The sequence below is a fragment of the Pongo pygmaeus genome, chromosome 18 (genome assembly GCF_028885625.2).
Source record: "Pongo pygmaeus isolate AG05252 chromosome 18, NHGRI_mPonPyg2-v2.0_pri, whole genome shotgun sequence".
NCBI classification, from domain to species: Eukaryota; Metazoa; Chordata; class Mammalia; order Primates; family Hominidae; genus Pongo; species Pongo pygmaeus.
This window is the reverse complement of record NC_072391.2, coordinates 12696469-12716238: the sequence shown is the minus strand read 5'-3', so window position 1 is coordinate 12716238 and position 19770 is coordinate 12696469. Positions and strand designations below refer to the sequence as shown.

General features: G+C 46.2%; 1 protein-coding gene across 13 annotated transcripts in view; it reads right to left on the bottom strand.

Annotated features, from left to right (window-relative positions):
• CLEC16A (C-type lectin domain containing 16A) overlaps positions 1–19770 on the bottom strand; it is a 231993-nt gene that overhangs the window by 210190 nt on the left and 2033 nt on the right. For 12 of the 13 annotated variants that reach the window (XR_010124241.1, XM_054452621.2, XM_054452616.2 and 9 more), the window contains exons 2-3: positions 8353–8481; positions 3677–3810 (exon numbers count right to left, since the gene is read on the bottom strand). Coding sequence is in view for 12 of the 13 variants with exons in the window: in XM_054452621.2 (XP_054308596.1) it covers positions 3677–3810; positions 8353–8481 (263 nt within the window). In the remaining variant the exon portion in view is untranslated. Of the gene's footprint in view, positions 1–3676; positions 3811–8352; positions 8482–19770 lie in introns of those variants that run through there. The other variant, XM_063654110.1, reaches the window with a different exon arrangement.

The following is a 19770-nucleotide window of genomic DNA, read 5'->3' as shown; positions in this document are numbered from 1 at the left end:
TGAGGGCTTTCCAGGTTGCTGTGTATGCAATGGTAGTAGTTCATTCCTTTTTTCCTTTTCCTTTTTCTTTTCTTTTTTGCTATATAGTATTACATTCTCTGAATAGTCCACAGTTTATTTATCCACCTGGAGACTAACATGGGTATCGTGTCACCCAGGTGATTCTGATACCCAGAGCACTTCTTTTTCTTTCTGTGTCATTCTGGCTCTTGCTGGGGGAGAAGTAGGGAGGGGTAATGGGCTGGCAGGATAAGGAGCTGTTGGGGTGTCTTACTGAGCCCTGCTGTGACTGGTTAGTGGCTTCCAGACCACCAGCAGCACAGACACCATACTGGAAGCTTCAGATGTGCAACTGTGAGTCTCTCAGCTGTACCCTGGAGCTGGAAAAGTGACAGGCTCCCTCCACTCCCCAGCAGGGACTTTTCCAGGGCCTCCAAGAGATGACTCTGTGGGTGGTGGGGGGCCACCATAGGACAGTTGGAGGCACCTCTGTTATCAGGCTGGGATTTTTCCACTACCCCCTCACTATGTGGCTGACTTTCTGTGGTGTCCTTTTCTAATAAACCCGGGAGCCTGTACGTAATCTCAGTCTCTCGGGACTCTGTCACTTAGGTCACTAACCCCAACAGGCAACAGGTGCATTTGTGAAATGGCTGCTTGTAATAGTGAAAAGCTGGAAACCACCTAAATGCCCGTGGTCAGGTTAAATAGATTATAGCACAACAAGCTGCCACTCCTAAACCAAATCAGGCAGGGTTACAGAACGGGACAATAAGATCTAAGATACACTGGGAAGGTGGGAAAAAGAAAAGCAAACAGCAGAATGGCTGGTGCACAATGGATTGTTAGGGTTGAACTCTACAGAAAGTTGACTTTACATTTTTCTAACATTTGGCTTTCTGTTGTTTAACAATGAGGACATTTTTTCTTCTGTGATTAGAAAATTAAAATAAAAGCAAAGGTCGTCTATCTTCCTCACCCCTTACAAATCCAAGTTCTGTAAACGTGCAATGATTTCTACCCTTTTTGCTGGGCTTATAAAAGCACTGTGGTGAAGGGGCTATAAAGCCAGGGGCGTCTGCCTGGGTTTCCCACAGCAGGGCACTCTTTTTGGTGCCAGGACAAGAAAAGCCACGCATACTGCATGATCTCACTTACAGGGAGAATCTAAGACAGTCAAATTCATAGCAGCAGAGAGTCAAAGGGTGCTTACCAGGGACTGGGGAGGAGGGAAATGGGGAGACGCTGATCAAAGGGTACCATGCACGATGAGTAAGTTCTGGAGCTCTCATGTACAGCACAGTGACTACAGGTCATCCTACTGTGTTACAGACTTGAAATCTGCTAACAGATCTACTGCATATTTTCATCACACAATGTGCACACACAAACCTCCCCCCATACAAATGTGAGGTGATGGATATGTTAATTCACTTGATTGCCGTGATTATTTCACAATGTACACATTTTTTTGTGTATATGTATATATTGAATCAAGTTGTACACATTAAATATATACAATTTTTAAAAGCCATATAATTCAGAGAAACACTCTAAAAGCCGTAAGTTTTGATTGCCCCACCCCCATCTCAATCCAGTCACCCCATGCCTAGCTGGACTTTGAGAGGCTTCCCAGGGCAGGGACACTGAGGGTGATGTTGCCTTAAAGGATAAAATCGACACCATGGCCATGTCCCATCTGCCAGACCCTGTGCCTCGCTCTCAACACCTGCTCTCACGCTCACGCCCAGCCACTCTATGCCGTAGCCACTGTGCTCTCCTCTTGACAGATGCACCAACAGCAGCTCGGAGCCTTCACTGTCCAGGCACATGCAGGGAGCGAGTGTGGGGCAGAACTGGGCCTGGGACCTGGTTCAGTCTGAGTCGAGGGCCTGTGCCACTGAGCTGGATCTTCCCCTCAGAGCTTTCAGAAACCGCAGTCATTTCATATCCAGTGAAACAGGCGCTGGTAACAAGGGAAACCATTTAGGGAGACAGGAGTCGGCCCACATTTGTCAACTTGCGGTCACTGGGAAGCATAAGGCGTCTCTGAGGCAGCAGCACCACCTAGCGGCGGCTGCGAGAGCCATCACTCAGCAGCCCTTTCTCCTCTCCCTCTTGGCCAGAGGAATGCCACCATCTCTACCTCTTTCTGCCCACTGCAGACTTTTCTCAGACCTGTCCTGGGGACTTAGAGCCTGCCTCTGATATAGACATTTGGCCACTTGTCCCTCACTTCTGGTGGGCAGGGCCAGGGCTTGGTGAAGTCACCTTGGAATAACAAAGCTAACGGTCTAGCATGGAGGATTAGGAACCAAACCAGGGTTTCTCAGCCTCAGCACTGGGGACAATTTGGGCTGGGTAATTCCCTGTTGTGGGGAGCCTGTCCTTAGCAGCACCCCCACCCTCTACCCACTAGATGTCAGCAGCACCCCCAAGAATGTTTATAGATGATGGCAAATGTCCCCTCACTGAAGACCACTTAGCTAATCGTCTGGGATGAAACCCCTTCTCTATTCTGGCTTTGCTAGAGCTGGCGCCTGGGTGTTAAAATGAAAGCACTGACGACACCTGCCTCTCAGGGGTGGTTATTACGGATGACGAAACTGAGGCTTAGTGACGGCAGGTAAGAAGTTCGGAGTCACCCACTCACTAGCTGGGTGAAGGGACTGAAGCAGGAGGGTTGGTACCAATGCACACACCCTTGCCTGCCCTCTGGCCGAGGTCTTCCCTGTCTTACTTCTTCCAGTGCTTATTCCGTTGGCTGATGATTCAGCGACCCCAACTCTTTAACAGCAAGTCATAAAGAAGAAATGCAAACACCCCCAGCATCATCGGCAGAGGGGAACCCTCTCATAGTACCCACCACACAGAAACAAACACAGGGTTAGGGACTAAACTATGTCCCCCTCAGGTTCCTACATTGAAGCTCTAACCCGCATTGTGGCTGTATTTGAAGACAGGGCCTTTGGCGAGGTAATTAAGGTTAATGAGGTCATAAGGGTGGCGGCTCTCATCCAGTAGGACTGGCGTTCCCATAGAAGGAGGAAGAGACACCAGCTAGCACTCTCTCTATCTCTCTTCACTCACACACAGATGAAAGGCCATGCACAGCAAGAGGGTGGCCATCTGCAAGCCAGGAAGAGAGCCCTCACTAGAAACCAACCCTGATGGCAACCTGATCTTGAACATTTTTTTTTTGTTGGAGACAAGGTCTTGCTCTGTCACTCAGGCTGGAGTGCAGTGGCACAATCATGGCTCACTGCAACCTTGACTTCCTTGACTTAAGCAATCTTCCTGCCTCAGCCTCCTGAGTAGCTGGGACTACAGGTGCACACCACCACACCCAGCTAATTTTCATGGTTTTTTGTAGAGACGGGGTTTAACCTTGTTGTCCAGGCTGTTCTCAAACTCCTGAGCTCAAGTGATCTGCCCACCTTGGCCTCCTAAGGTGCTGCGGTTACAGGGATGAGATACCATGCCTGGCCAATCTTGGACTTCAACGCTCCAGAACAGTGAGAAAACAAATCTCTATTGTTTAACCCACTCAGTCTATGGTATTTTGTTAGGATAGCCTGAGCCGACTAACAGTAAGCACAGACACAGAAAACCATGCTAGACTTCATCCTGCTAGATGCACAGCAGTACAGAGGCAAATACTAAGGAATGTCCTTACAAAGTGAGGTCTCGTGACTGATATTCTCAAAGAGGATGTTCAAGGTCTGCAGCAGCTGAACGCACACATAACGGCCCGACTTTTGCCGCAAGATGTTCAAGAAGAAAACAAACATATTCTTCTCCAGGAAGAAGCTGGGGAGAGAATGGAAAAGCATCAATGGCTTGCTTCCACATGTGGAACAGAAATTATTATCTGGTTTCATTCACAACACAAGTATTAGATTCACCCGTCTCCCCCAAGGTATCTGCACAGGTCATGCTACCCATTGTCACCCGCCACAACTGGAATTCCCAGCAAAGGAATAAGATAATTCTGAGTATTAAATGAGTTTTAGAGCTGGGCACAGTGGCTCATGCCTGCAATCCCAGTACTTTGGGAGGCTGAGGCAGGATGATCGCTTCAGGCCAGTTCAAGACCCAGCCTGGGCAAAATAACGAGACCCCTGCCTCTACAGAGAAGAAAAAAAAAATTAGGCGGTGGTGCATGCCTGAAGTGCCAGCTATTCAGGAGGCTAAGGTGGGAGGATCGCTTGAGCCCAGGAGTTCAAGGCTGCAGTGAGATATGATCAGGCCACTGCACTCCAGCCTGGCTGACAGAGCCAAAAAAAAAAAAAAAAAAAGAAAGAAAGAAAAAAAAAATTTCCCAAAAAACTTTACCCCTATAGTTTTCTTCCCCTTAACTGCCAGTTTAATCATGAGAAAAGTGAGACAAACCCAGTTTGGGGGACATTCCACAGAAGACCTGGCCAGCATTTCTCAAAACTTTCAGGGTCGTAAAAACAACAGAAGACTAAAAAAGAGTCATGGAATAGAGGAGGCTGGGGAGATATGACAACCAAATGTACTGTGGTTCCCAAATTATCAAGTTCTAGGGGAAAATAACTAGAAAGAAATACACAGGTACTGATGTGGTGGAGAAACCCTACTAACCCATCCCTAGGTGTGTTTCTGCCTTTCTCCTTGTGGATAGGATACTTGTCTTTACACAGCCTAGCGGCACTGGCTTCTGCGGGTACACGTTGGCTCTTTCAGTCTTGAAAAGGAAACAGACCATCCAGTGCCTTTCTTTAAAGGAAGAGAATGACGTTTCTAGTTATGTGTTCTTGTACTCAAGCTAACACCAGATAATCTTGCATCTGGGACACTTGGAAGAAATGAGGTGTGCCTGCGGGCTGACTCAGTTGTGGGTGCCTCTCTGTCCTCGTCTGGCATCTCCACAGTGGTGAGGTCATGGGCTTGGAACTTACTCAGTGCTGCCTGATTCTGTCTGAATCCATGAATGGGTAAATGAAAAAATTTAAATGGCCTAAAAAAGACCCTTACAATCTTCTCCAACTCGGAGGCCCATCTGCCTGTAAATGCCATTCATGTTGACCTCCAGAGTATTTCTGTCATTTGGCCTATTTTTGTCTAACTTCAGTTCAAGTTGCATAAATCAGTGACTCCTAAGGGCCACCAGCAAACTCACTGCCGCACTGTGACGAACTTGGGAACTTGTTAAAATGCCTGTACCTAGATCTTGCCCCAGGGATTGACTCAGCAGGTCTAGCATAAAATCCATGAACCTAGATTTTTTAAAACTCCATAGGGGAGTGGGCAACTCGTTGGGAAAAAAGGGTGATTGTAGGACTGGAACATTTTACAGTACCAGGAAGTAAGAAGTGCTCAAAAAACAAAAGGAAGAGAGCATGTCAAGGGGACACGAGAACCAGCCTGAAAGAGCTCCTAATAGCCAAAGCTGAAACAACTTGAGCACTAACATAACAACATACTGAATTATAGCCCAAAGTATAAATAAACATCCACGAGTCCATATTAATATAAGCAAATGACTGCATAAATAAATGAGAGAGAAGAGATTAATCTTCCATGCAGAAGAATTTCAAATAATACATGTAGATACTGCCCCCTTCTAGAAGGTAGACCTTAACCCCCAGCCCCTCATCATGAAAAGGTGGAGTAGACTTGGTAACTCTCTTCTAAAGAACAGTGTGGGGAAAGGAGAAGAGAGTAGCTTTATAGTAGAGAAACCTGGCAGACAGCACCTTAACCAGGTGATAAAGGTAACATCTCCAGGATGTCATGTGGACATTGTGAATGCCTTGTGATGATGGCATGAGAGGGGCACTTTACTCTTATAGCTTTCTTCCCCTTAACTGCCAGTTTAATCATGAGAAAAACATGAGACAAACCCAGATTGGGGGACATTCCACAGGAGACCTGGCCAGCATTTCTCAAAACTTTCAGAGTGGCAAAAACAACGGAAGTCTAAAAAAGAGTCACAGATCAGAGGAGGCTGGGGAGATACGACAACCAAATGTACTGTGGGAACATGGATGGGATCCTAGGACAGAAAGGAGATATTAATGAAAAACTAGCAAAATCCAAATGGGGACTGAAGTTGACTCAATCATACTGTACCAATGTCAGTTTCTTAGTTTTGCCCAATGCACGCTAGTAATGTAAGACACTTACAATGGGAACATTCTATACTATCTTTGAAACTTTTTTATAAATCTAAAATTATTCCAAAATTTTAAAATGTAGTAAAAACAAAATTTTCTTAGGGACTTTGTTGGATAACTGTTTAACAATCATGGAGACCCTAAGAGCTCAGCAGCTTTTCTAAGATGACAGATGGACAGGGTGTCATCTTAGGACCTAGAATGACAGGTCCATTCTAGGCAGGGTGCAGTAGCTCATGCCTGTAATCCCAGCACGTTGGGAGGCTGAGGAGGAAGAATCATTTGAGCTCAGGAGTTTGAGACCAGCCCTGGCAACACAGCAAGACCCTGTCTCTAAAAAAAAAAATAAGTCCATTCTAGTCAAGGGGGACACAGTTTCTAATCTTTAACCCAAGGGCCTTTTTCATTTCCAAAAAGATATTTAAAAAAAAAAAAATTCCAGCTGGGCCCGGTGGCTCATGCCTGTAATCCCAGCACTTAGGGAGCCTGAGGTGGGTGGATCACCTGAGGTTAGGAGTTTGAGACCAGCCTGGCCAACATGGCGAAACACCGTCTCTATTAAAAATACAAAAATTAGCCCCGCGTGGTGGTGCGTGCCTGTAATCCCAACTACTCGAGAGGTTGAGGTAGGAGAATTGCTTGAACCTGGGAGGCAGAGGTTGCAGTGAGCTGGGATCGCGCCAATGCACTCCAGCCTGGATGACACAGCTAGACTCCATCTCACAAAACAAAACAAAACAAAATTCCCCATGGATCCTTAAAGGAAGCTAGGTCTGTATATAAACACAACTTCATTACTCACATGTTCTGCTTTGGAGATCATAGCCAGTGTTTACAGGTTTGCATTTTAAAGAGTTTGCATCTCCACAAGTAGCTTTATTGGATAACCTTACTGATGAAAATATAAATCTATCCTGAACCTATATTGAGGAACTTGCTCAGTGCTGCCTAATTCTGTCTGAATCCATGAAAGGGTAATATCCTTCTTGTTCGGATATCTAATAAGAAACCAGGTTAAAAATAGAACACCTCTACTTTTCAAAAATGAGTTTTAAAAGTGGCCTCAATATTTATAATACACACACACACACACACACACCCGTGTCTGGTGGTTGTCATAACCCAGTCCCAAATCCTTCTGCACTAAGACATCAAGGCAGATCTGTAAGGGAGGTAGTTCACAGTTAACAGCCCTTGTTTTTTTTTTTTGAGACATGGTCTCACTCTGTCACCCAGGCTGGAGTGCAGTGGCAAGATCATGGCTCATTGCAGCCTGGACCTCCTGGGCTCAGACAATCCTTCCACCTCAACCTTCTGAGTAGCTGGGACCACAGGCACACACAACCATGTATGACTAATTTTTTAATTATACGTAGAGACAGGGTCTCTGTATGCTGCCCAGGCTGGTCTCAAACTCCTGGGCTCAAGCGATCCTCCTGCCTCAGCCTCCCAAAGCGCTGGGATTACAGGTGTGAGCCACCGCGCCTGGCGGCCCTTGCTTTTTAACTGTCCAGTGAGGCATGTCTGTCTTTATCATTTGCTATCATTGATTCCTGTACCAGGCACTAGACAAAGAGAACTTTTTCTCTCTCCTTTAAAGGTAAAGAAACTGAAGCTTAGGGAGCTGAAGAGCCTGGCTGAGGACTGCTCACCTAGGAAGTACGCGAGTCGGGGGAACCCCTCACAGATTCTGGGTGTGTGTCACTTTTCCGCCACTTACCAGCTATGTGACCTTGAGTAAAAAAGGGGACACCAACAGGGACTCTACCACGGGGTGGGTGGGAAACTTAGCTGGATTGTCTCATCAGGAGCTCAGCCCTGTGCCTGGTCATCAGTAAACATGGTAACTGGGAGCCCTCAGTGACTCTCCCAGGGCACAGGCCTTCTGTTCATGTCAAATCTAACCACCAGACATGTTCTCCTTCCTTTGGGAAAATAATCAGACACAACCTGGAGGAAAATTACCCATGACATTTTCAGGTTTTCTAGAGACACTCATTTCCATAACTTCCCCATTTTTGGCTTGCATTTCTATAGTGCTTCAAGGGCATTTTTTTTTTTTTTTTTTAACAGCTAGACAGAGATAGATATCTAGGCAAGATCAAATTAGCGTCAAATCCTGACATCATCTGGAATGACTCATGGTATACATTTAGAAAAACATTCAAAGAAGAATAATAAAAAAACAGCAATCATTAGAAACCCTTACTCAAATACAGAGCTGTCATTTTGATCTCCCCAGATCAGGATCTCAGTGATGGAACGGATGGTCTCCACTAGCAGGTTCCGGTTCTGTTCTGTGACTGTGGTGTTTTTGGTCAGAACGTGGTACAGATACCTGAGAGAAATGAGAGAAAAGGAAATTAAAGGTTACCAACTGAAATGCAAGCCAAGTTCAATGACCATTAGCAATATTTTGGAGACAATACAGCAATGCTTTTTCAGGTTTGGGCAATGCAATTTCCCATTCAGATTAGATGTAACTCACAACCCAAGAAAAATAGCAGACAATGCTTTGAAGGGTTAAACCAAGGACACACCAACCCAGACTGAGACAAGAAAATTGTCAAACCCTTGAAGTCAACTACTCTTAAACTGCAGTGTGCAAGTGAATCACCCGGAGAACTGAATCAAGTGGGGGCTCCTGGAGCCCCCTCGGAGATTCAGATTCAGCAGGACTGAGAGAAGAGCAAGTAGCCCTCTGTTTCACATGCTCCCCGTGATGTTGATGCCTTCAGAGCAAGTGGGGACATACAGCTCAGGCTGGATGCCTAACACGGGAACTGCAGCCAGGCTAATGTTGAGGTTTAGAGAGATGGAGCCACAGCTTAGGAAGGCTGGGTCCCAGAGCAGTTGCTGGGACAAAAATCACATGCAATTCCCCTTGGAATGCTCACAATCCCTCTCAAGTGCAGTGAGCCCATCAGAACTTATGGCTCAAATGATCTGGGTGGTTTGCAGCCCAAGGGCAATGGTCTTATTTGCTGAGAAGACATTGTTAAATTCACTGAGTTAAATGGCTGGCTGGGAGCGGTGGCTCATGCCTGTAATCCCAGTGCTTTGGGAGGCCAAGGCGGGTGGATCGCCTGAGGTCAGGAGCTCAAGACCAGCCTGGTCAACATGGCGAAACCCCGTCTCTACTAAAAATACAAAAATTAGCTGGGCGTGGTGGCAGAAGTCTGTAATCCCAGCTACTCCGGAAGCTGAGGCAGGGAGAATTGCTTGAACCTGGGAGGTGGAGGTTGCAGTGAGCTGAGATCGCACCATTGCACTCCAGCCTGAGTGACACAGCGAGACTCTAAATAAATAAATAAATAAATAAATAAATAAATAAGGGCTGGAGAGGCTCTGGTGCTGTACTTCATCTACCCAAACAGGCCTGAATGCCAGGTGCTGGAGCAGAGACAGGTAGACACCATCCAGTCCTCAAGGACTCTTTGCTGGTGGGGGAGACCAAAAGAATCACCAAGGCCAGTCCTGAGCAGTGCGGGGACCAGAAGCCTGGCTGGATGCCCTGGGAGTGCCACCGGGCACAGCTTTTAAGACGGTTTCTCCAGGGCCCAGAGCCCCAGGTAACTTCACCTGTCAAGGGAGCTCAGGCTTGAGAAGGAAAAGCAGACACTAAGAGGAAGTGACTCAGGAAAAGTGCCCTCCCCTCCTGATTTCTTTTATGGCCTACTTCAGTTTTCAGGGCTAGGGGTCTGGTGAGAGCAAGGAAGGAAAGGTCTAGACAGGATTGTCCCATCTATAATCTCTAAAAACGGGTAAGACATAAAGAGGAAGCAGCTTGAAGATGAAACAATAAAGAACAATCTGCTATTTAAAGCGGCTAGGGTTTATTTATGAATACTGTTACTGTTTGTTATGCCTTAAAGACCTAGTATAATCAAGCATTTAATTAATTTATTAGAAATTGCATGTAATTTTTAATATGCAGTAATTAGAAGAGCCCTCAAAAAACACAAATCCTCAACCATTTGTACCCAAATCTACCAATGAGGCTGCGGGAGGGGGCATGGGCCCAGTTTCCCTCTATAATTAGGTAACTCAAACAGCACTTGAACCACCCTGGGATGAATCATTGGAGGACCCACTGCCAAATCTACATCTTCATCTTGCCTCAAGTGCATCTTCCCCAAGAGTTTCAAACAGCAGAGTTTTCCAAATTGCAGTGCCCAGGCATCCTGCATCAGAATCACCTTTGTAAGTTGTCCCAGACCCACTGAATTGGACTTTTGGTGCAGGGCCCCAATCCCACTGAAGTTTGACAGTCACCGCACCACTCCAGCTGTGGCCATCATTGACACTCTCCACGCAGGCCCCCATGTGCCCGACACCCTGCCAGTGACAAGACATTGTTGGCAATGTGGGAGAAGGGCAGATTCTCCCTCCTCTCTTCTGTGTACATCTATTAGCATCACACATCATACTCCTGGTCAATGAGAGACGGTGGCTTAGGTGGGTGGGTCTGCTCTGAAGATCCCCAACAAGAGGAAATTTTAAATTCTTTAGGACCACATGACTTCAATTGATGGGGCTTTCTGCTTAGAATGCCCTTGCTGTCCTTTTCAACCAGCAAACTCTTACTTACATTTCAAAACCCAGCTCGGGCATCTCTTGGTAAAGCTTTCCCTATGCCCCCCTCCCAGGTGGATTTAATTGTTCCCTCCTCACTGGCACCTCTGTACCCACACATATTTGCTACCGCACAGCCCACCCTCATGTGCAAAGATCTGCCTCCCTTACGAGACCTGAGCTCCTCAAGGTCAGCACCATCACCTTATTGATCTTGGTGACCCCAATACACTCCAAATGTCTGACACACAGCAGGTGTTCAATAAATGCTGAATGGGGCAGGGGATGGTCTTTGTAAACATAACAGATCAAAGCATACATGACTGAACATAGCCAGGGATCCAAATGCCAGACATGGCAAGTGACAGCACAGAGCTCTGGTCAGGCTTTGGAGTCAGGCTTTGGAGTCCGGCAGACAGACTTGGGCTTGACCTTTGGCCCTGCCACCTCCTAACTGTGGCCTCGGACAAGGTGCTTCACCTCTCTGCAGCTCAGATTCTACACAGTGGTGGGAACAGTCAAGGCTTCCTCACTGGGTTGTTCCAGAGAGGCAACGTGACCATGCACAGAAAGAGCCAAGCACAGCGCCTGGCACAGAGCAAGGGCTCAACAGAAGCAGGCTTGGCTGCCATGGTGACTAGATTATGGTCATTGTGGTGGGGGCCGTTATTCACATTATTACTACGTTATCCAAGGAATATTCCAGGAAGGTAGAAAAGAGATCGGGCTAGATTCAAACAGGGAAAGAGGGCTTCAGGGGAGGAGTTGTGATGGGAAGGTTCAGCGAAACCAGAGCAGGAAGTAGAGAAAGTCTGGTATTTCCTGAGAGGCACTAGAGTATATGGTTAATTACAAACACTGGTATAATTAGAACATAGGGTTAATCAGAGACTCTGGAATGCCTGGGTCTGAGAACACCTCCATCACTTATTAGCTGGGTGATCCTGAGCAGGTTACTTTCCCTCTGTGCACCTCAGTTATCTCACGTGTAAAATGTAAACAGCAATGGTACCTGAATACTTTAGTATCTACCTATTTTGGGGGTGTTGAGAGATAACAGATAACTAACTCGGCAGTTATTATGTATGATACAAGTGCTAGCTATTGTTATTGTTGCCCTCATTAAATAATTTCTGGGGGAAAAAGTCCTAGTAACTACCAGAAGGCCCTTATAGACAGACAGGGCAGGGCGGTAAGTCCTGAAAAAAAAGATTCTAGGAGCCCCCATGTGCCTGGTTCTCTGCGAGGGCCTCATGTGACCTACAGACTCACAGTAAGCTGAAGATGTGCACACTGTTGCCACTGCACAGGACAAGACAGCAAGTGAGGTTTGGCAACGTTCAGTAGCTCGCCCTCAGACCTGTGGCCGGGAAGCAGGGTCTGAGAATTCCATTTGTTTCTTGGCCTCTCAGTACTTGGTGTTCTTTGCCCTGGTCGGTGGCGCCATCTGTTGGGTATGTAGTGATATTGCGCGGGGGCTTTCTTGCAGTAGCGAAGCTGGGTGCCTGTTCATATATGTTTATGGACTGTTTGAATATCTTCTCTTGTGAGGTGCCTGTGCAAGTCTTTTGCCCATTTTTTTTTTTTTTTTTTGAGACGGAGTATTGCTCTGTCACCCAGGCTGGAGTGCAGTGGTGCAATCTCCACTCACTGCAAGCTCTGCCTCCTGGGTTCACGCCATTCCCCTGCCTCAGCCTTCCAAATAGCTGGGACTACAGGCGGCCGCCAGCACGCTCGGCTAATTGTTTTGTATTTTTAGTAGACACGGGGTTTCACCGTGTTAGCCGGGATGGTCTCGATCTCTTGACCTTGTGATCCACGTACCTCACCCTCCCGAAGTGTTGGGATTACAGGCGTGAGCCACCGCACCTAGCCTGCCCATTTTAAAAATTAGGCTGTGTGGCTTTTTCTTGCTTGTTTGGTAGAGTTCTTTATATCCTCTGACCACAAACCCTTTACTGGAGATAAATATGGCAAATACTTTCTCTGATGGTGGCTTACCTTTTCGTTCCCTTTATACTGGGTCTTTAGATGAGTAGAGGTTCTTAATTTTAATGTAGTTCAATTTATTAATCTTTCCCTTGGACGGTGTTTCTTGTATCAAGCTTAAGAGGTTCTTACCTACCCCAAGGTTATAAGGAAATGCTTTTTACTTCTAACAAAGTTACTGTTTTACTCTTCACGTTTTGACTTTGAGTATATCTGGAACTGATTTCTGTGTATGATATGAGGTACTGGCCAAAATTAATTTTTTCTATATGGAAATCTACTTGACCCAGCACCATTTACAGAAAAAGCCCTCACTTCTCTACTGCACTCCAGCACCATCATTGTCATTAATCAGGTGACTACCCATGTGGGTCTCATTCTGGATACTCCAGTTTCATTGATCTATTTGTCTATCCTTGTATCAAGACCACACTGTCTGATTACTGCAGTTTTACAGTAAATCTTGCCATATGGTAATTAAGTCTTCCAACTTCTTTCCTTCTGTTTTTCAATATTGGCTATTCTTGGCCCTTTTAATTTCCACATACATTTAAAAATCACCTTCTTCATTTCCACAAAAATTCCTGCTAAAATTTCCTTAGATTTGCCCTACATCTATGGCTAAATTTGGAGAGAACTGACATATTTACAATAGTATAACATTCTGATATTTACAGCATTTGTTTCCACGCTCACTTGACAGGAGTCTTGCAGATTTATTGTTAGAGTTGCTCCTAGGTAGTCGATTTTTTTAATGCTATTGTAAATGATGTTGTTTGAAATATTCATTTTCTAAACGTCTTTTGCTGGTATATAGAAATACCCAGTAGACTGCAAGCTCCAAAGCTCAATGGGGGTTACAACTTCACCTTGCTCATCTTTCTGTCCCACAATGCCCTAGCACACCGTTTTACACAATGTTTTAGGAAGAGATGCTCAATATACATTTGCTTGAATGTAATGGGGGGAAAGGCTGAACGGATTAAGATTTAATGTTTTAATGGTGTATTTAATTCCAGGGCTTTGGAAGATTAGGTAATTCAACCACCTCAGAGATATAAACATTTTAATAACTTTTTGTTGTTATTGTCGTCTTTTGAGATGGAGTCTTGCTCTGTCGTCAGGCTGGAGTGCAGTGGTGTGATCTCGGCTCACTGCAGCCTCCGCCTCTTAGGTTCAAGCGATTATCCTACCTCAGCTTCCCAGGTAGCTGAGTTTATAGGCGCAGGCCACCACGTCCAGCTAATTTTTGTACTTTTAGTAGAGATGGGGTTTAGCCACGTTGGCCAGGCTGGTCTTCAAGTGATCTGCCTACCTCGGCTTCCCAAAGTGCTGGGATTACAGGCGTGAGCCAACTCACCCGGCCCATTTTAATAAAACCTTCTGATTATAAATGTAACATTCACTTTAGAGAAGTTGGAAACTTTGACAACAATGAAAGAGAAATGGCAACCGTGGTGCCTAGAGATGACTGCTGCTGGAGTTGCAATCTATTTCCTTGGGTCTTTTTCTTTGCTATGGATATTTACATAATTGAGGTCATGTTGCATTATCCATTTCAGTGCCAATCTTATTTCCCACCTCAGCTAAAACAAAAGCACTTTTTTTGGTTATTGACAACTGTTTGCAAATATCTGTAATGGCTACACAGTATGACATTGAAAGGACAAGCACAGTAGCAACTCTTTTGAAGGGCATTAAGACTCCTAATTATGTAAGTGATAACAATGTAGCTATGACCATCTTTGTATGCAAAGCTGTGTCTTTATCTCAGAAAAGATTCAAAGGACAGAATAATTACCTTGCCACTTAATGGCAGCAAATTAAAATGTTTCTCTTACAAAGATAACCACTGTTACAATGATAACGTTTTTTCTCAAACTATGTATCTACCTCAGTAAAACAGTTGAAGCTTCCTATTACTGCCAGTCTCTGTCTGAGTGCTTCGTTTAATCCCAGAAACAATCGACCCTTTGGGGATGATGCTCTGGGAGCTGAGGCACCTGCCCAGGGCCCTGGTGCAGCACAGGAGGTGCCTAGGTTAGAACCAGGCAGACTGAACTTCACACCCCGTGATTATAACCCTTCTAGGACTACAGAAATGCAAACAATGAAGTAAGCAACAATTTTATTGGCCAAGAATTTACATGAGGTTATGAATGCCTAACATACAAAAAATAAAATAAAATAAATTTAAAAAACCACCAAATAGATAAACCAAAAAGGCATGAAAAAACTATGAGATCTTATGGGAAGTCCTTATAAAGGGCTCTAACTCCCATTTGTCTGGAAAAGAGCCAGTATTCTCATATCCCCAACAGGAGCTATGCAGATGCAGTCTCAATATGCGAGCTTTGCCTGTTAGCTAACTCTCCAACGACAGATGAGCTTCATAGTTTGAAATGCCTGGAGAAGAGAAATGGCAGCCAACACACTCGAGGTGCATCACCAAGGATGATAGACGTAAACAAATCTCGCCTCAATAGCCTCTGCTTTCTCAAGAGTCACTAATTTCACAGGTTAAACCACTACAGTTAATAAAGCCCCATCTCCTTCAAAAATTAGCAATTCAGTCCATTTCAGAGACAGGAATACTAGGTCCAAGTTCATTTCAGTGACAGCATTTTCTGCACGTGCTATGCCTTGCACCATAATGTGCTTATTAGGATGCTCCTCTTTCAAGATTTTGAAATGTATATTTGCAAGCTGGGGCATGAGAAAGGATAAGCAGAATGATAGGGGGTCTGGGGTTTAGAAATTTACCCCCCAATGTCCACACAGCTCCAAATAACAATGTCTCAGGTGTGGTAGAGGGATGGGAGACACAGAGCCTGTGTCTGTCTGGCCTGTTCAGCACTCGGGCAGAGGCCCTGCAGACGTTCCCCAGTGTGTCCCACTCTGTGCCCTGAAAACCACCATCTGGTCAGTGTTCAGCCTTCCGGCCAGCAGGACGAGGAGAAGCTTCACGCAGGGTGGAATCGGGCTAGAGGATTAGAGAAGGTGTTCACAGGCTGTGCTTCCCCTGGTGAATCATCCCCCAAAGATGTCAAACAGGGCCGGCAAGTGAGGCTGGGCCGGGGATGTGTAGGGTATAGGCAGGGCTTTTAGCCCTAGAGAAAGTCATGGCTCTGGCACAGGTGCTGTGACTAAACTGGGGAGAACAAGCAGTTGTTGGGAAAAGACTGGCCTTTTCTGAAAACAGAGGTCTGCCTCTCGTTCATCCCGTGACAAATATTTGTTGATTGCTTACTATCTGCTACATCCTGTGCTGGCATCCCAGTACCCAGCTGAACAAGCCATACAGGCTTTCATGATGCTTATGTTCAAATTGGGAGAAAACAACAAAAAGATAAGTAACAAATGAAGACAATGTCTGATAGGCCAAAGGACAGGAACCCCAGCCAGCTTCCTGAGGGTCTAACTCAAGGCCGAGATGAAACTTTAAGAACGCAGAGGAGCTAACAGCCGACCCACTCTTTGGCGATAAGAAGTATATAATAATGTGTTAACTGTGTGGGATAGTGTGAACAGGCACAGGAGAAGTTAGAGAAGACAGCAAAACTCTTGTTGGCTGAAGTCACCAGGGCAATTTTTAGGGAAGAACTGGCATTTTCGGGATAGAGCTAGGGATTTGGATGGGCAGACAGAAAAGAGCAGGGGAGCTCAAGCGGGCAGGCGAGGTATGTGTGTGAGTGGACCACCAACAGGAGATACGCCTGGATGACAGCAGCTGCTACCATAACTCACCAGGGTACGGCAGCAGTGCCCCTGCTCCCGGCCCCACCAACACATGTGGAGGCCCACCTCCAGTCTGCCCCTCCTCCAATCCTTTCTGCCAGCTTCAGCCAGACCACAGCCTTTCTGTGGTTAAAAAACCTTCAGTGGCTCCCTACTGTTCTCACTCATAGTCTGAATTCCTTAAAGTAATTTACAGGGCCCCAGGGAACCTGGCCTCTGGAGACTCTCCCAAGCATGGCTCTGACCTTGGGTCCTCACTTCCTCTTCGCCCAATGAACACTCCCCTGCTGAACCACGTGAGTTCTGCCAAAGTGCACTGCTCCCCTTGCCCCACTAGGCTTTCTCAAATGCCTTTTCCTCTGCTTGAAACATCCTTCCTTCCACCTAACACCCCGCTGCCTGGTAACAACTACTCACCCCGTTTGTCTCCGTTTAAACAGCGTCTGCCTACCAAGGATGTTCCTAACTCCCTGTGCTCCCAAACTAGATGGTGGGAAGGCCCGGAAGAACTTAGATGTGACATAGTGGGAGCCTAAGACCCATAATGTGTGGCATGGTGAAGACGATATTTTAAGAAAATCAACATGGCAATATTGTACCCCAAGCTCTAACACTGTCAGTGCCACCTTAGCCAAAACTTGAAAGCACCAAGAGTAGGTGTGCGTCTGTCTACCTGCCATGGATCCATTCCCCGCCTTCTTTGGGCAATAACCCCTGATTCTCCCATGGGGAACCACCCTTTTCTCTCATTCTCTTCCACTAGCTTGAGTGGAGCTCATCCCACTCTTGCTCCAGGGGAGGGAATATGAGTGAGGAATGGCCAATCAGATCCCCCTATACCTTTGGCCAGAGTGACAGTTCAGGGGTGGCATGAAACCTTGTTGGTCCAGGGATACTCAATCCTGGACTTCTGCTGGCAATATTGAGAAAACAAGCTCTCTTTTTCCCCAGGAATGCTAAGCTGATATGATTTAAGCCTGCAGCCTGCCTGAAAATGACACCAACAGGAAAAAGGTAGAGCTGAAAGGCGGAAAAAGGCCGATTCCTGACGGCTCCAAACACCTGGATTCAGCCATGGTTTAGCGGGGACAGACCATTCAGTGAAAGGAGCTATTCAATCCATTTGAGGCTTAAGGCAATTCTAGCTGGGTTTCTGTCACCGGAACAAAAAATCTTGACCCCCACACAAAGTGGACCAGAATGAAGGCCACAATACAAAAACGACCAATTTCTACCAGCCGCAGACCTGCAGTCCCTGGTAAAGATGATGTTTCAGTAGCAATCAAATGATTCCATCACTCAGGCTTCCGCTTGGTGGTGGACATTTGTCAGTCAATGTCACAGATTGCCACTAATCTGGACAATAAACCACCCACAGTGTGTAGCAAATAACCTCTTGACTACTTCAATCTGCCTGAGCTAAATCACTAACTCAGTTCAGTAGACAGAGACCACAGGTATGAAGTTTTCTACCATTTAGCAAACGTAAAACCCTAACAGGAAAATTCCTTTCCAGTTTGCAAGCTGGGAGTGTTACAAAGAATAATGAAGCTAAAAACAGTTTCCAGCTCTCTGTGCTATCTTTTCAATCTTTCTGTAAATCTCAAACTGTTCTAAAAAAGTAAAGTCTAGGCTGGGTGCAGTGGCTCACACCTGTAATCCCAGCACTTTGGGAGGTGGAGGTGGGCAGATCACAAGGTCATGAGATCGAGACCATCCTGGCTAACACAGTGAAACCCTGTCTCTATTAAAAATACAAAAAATTAGCCGGGCGTGGTGGTGGGCGCCTGTAGTCCCAGCTACTCTGGAGGCTGAGGCAAGAGAATGGCGTGAACCCGGGAGGCGGAGCTTAGAGTGAGCCGAGATCGCGCCACTGCACTCCAGCCTGGGCAACAGAGCAAGACTCTATCTCAAAAAAAAAAAAAAAAAAAAAAAAGAGGAGGGTTTCCAGATGCCTTGTGTACTTAAAAAATAATAATAATAAAGAAATAAATTCTTTTAACTATCTTAAACTTTCCCTCTCCACCCATTCTGCCCTAGGTCAAAAAAAGAGTGTATTAAGAACTGTCACTTGTCACTGGTAGGGTGACCAGTTTATACTAGTTTGTCCAGGACTTTCCCAGTTTTAGCACTGAAACTCCCATATCCCAGGAAACCCCTCAGCCCAGGCAAACCAGGACGGTTGGTCACCCGAAGTGTCAGATAAATCCCAAGCCCCTTCCTACTTCCAGCCTTGTTTCCACAGCTATCAGCCCCAACCTGTACATGCCACAAAGCCCCCAGGGTCCTGGTCACAGTGCTCCGCCTCCTGCCCCTGCTGTTCCCCCATGGTGGCTTCTGTTCGTTCTTGGAGAACCCGCACTGGTGTTGTCTCCTCCAGAAAGCTCCCAAGAAGGGTTCCCACAGAACCCTGGGTCCATGGCGATCTCAGCACTTGTCACACTGTACAGTCACTGGCTCTACAGCTGTCTCCCCCACCAGCCTGCAAACTCCCGCAGGGAATGAGCTGTTCTGTACCCAAGACCCAAGATGTTTACTAACAGAGCCAAATGCAGAGTGGCACAAGCCCCAGGGTGGGCACCAGCTGTTTACAGAACTCTTTTCCAAGTCACTGGGGGATCTTCTAACCCCCCCACCAATACACAAATCTCAGGTTCTTGCGGCTGTAATATGGATTAAGCTGATCTGCCCGACTCAGGGCAGGCAACTCGGATTTCCAAAGAAGCATCCGATAGACATGTGATCTAAACAATGAACCCAGGCAGTTCCCAGGATACTGCAAAGGAACCAGAGACCGTTCACCATTCCCTGCTGGCTGGCAAAGATGCCCCATTGGCGATGAGACTTAGCCAAGTCAAAGGTGTTCTCAAAAGACTTATCGGGAAGTTTTATTCAGAAAGACAGTATAATGAGCACAAGTTCGGGAGTCAAATCCTGCCTCTGGCACCCTTCAGCTGCTGACACCTTGGGGCAAGTCACTGAAGCCCCTTGAACCTTAGTTTCCACTTCCGTAAAATGGAAACAATAATGGTTCCTGTAACTCACAGACTTGTGAGGACTAAGGGAAATAACACACAGGAAGTCCTTAGCAAATACCTGGTACAGAATAACGCATTCGATAAATTAATAAATTAAGGTAATTTAAAAGGGCTAGAGTTAAGCAGAGTTAGGTGAGAGCCTGGAGGTACCTGGATGCCGGCAGGAGGCCCAACCTCCTCTGGATAACTCCCCTCCCCTCCTCAGCCACCTCCGCCCACTCGATAAATTCCTGAAATCCTTCAACCACTCCCTTTCCCGGCCAGCTGCCCTCCCATCTAAGATCCCT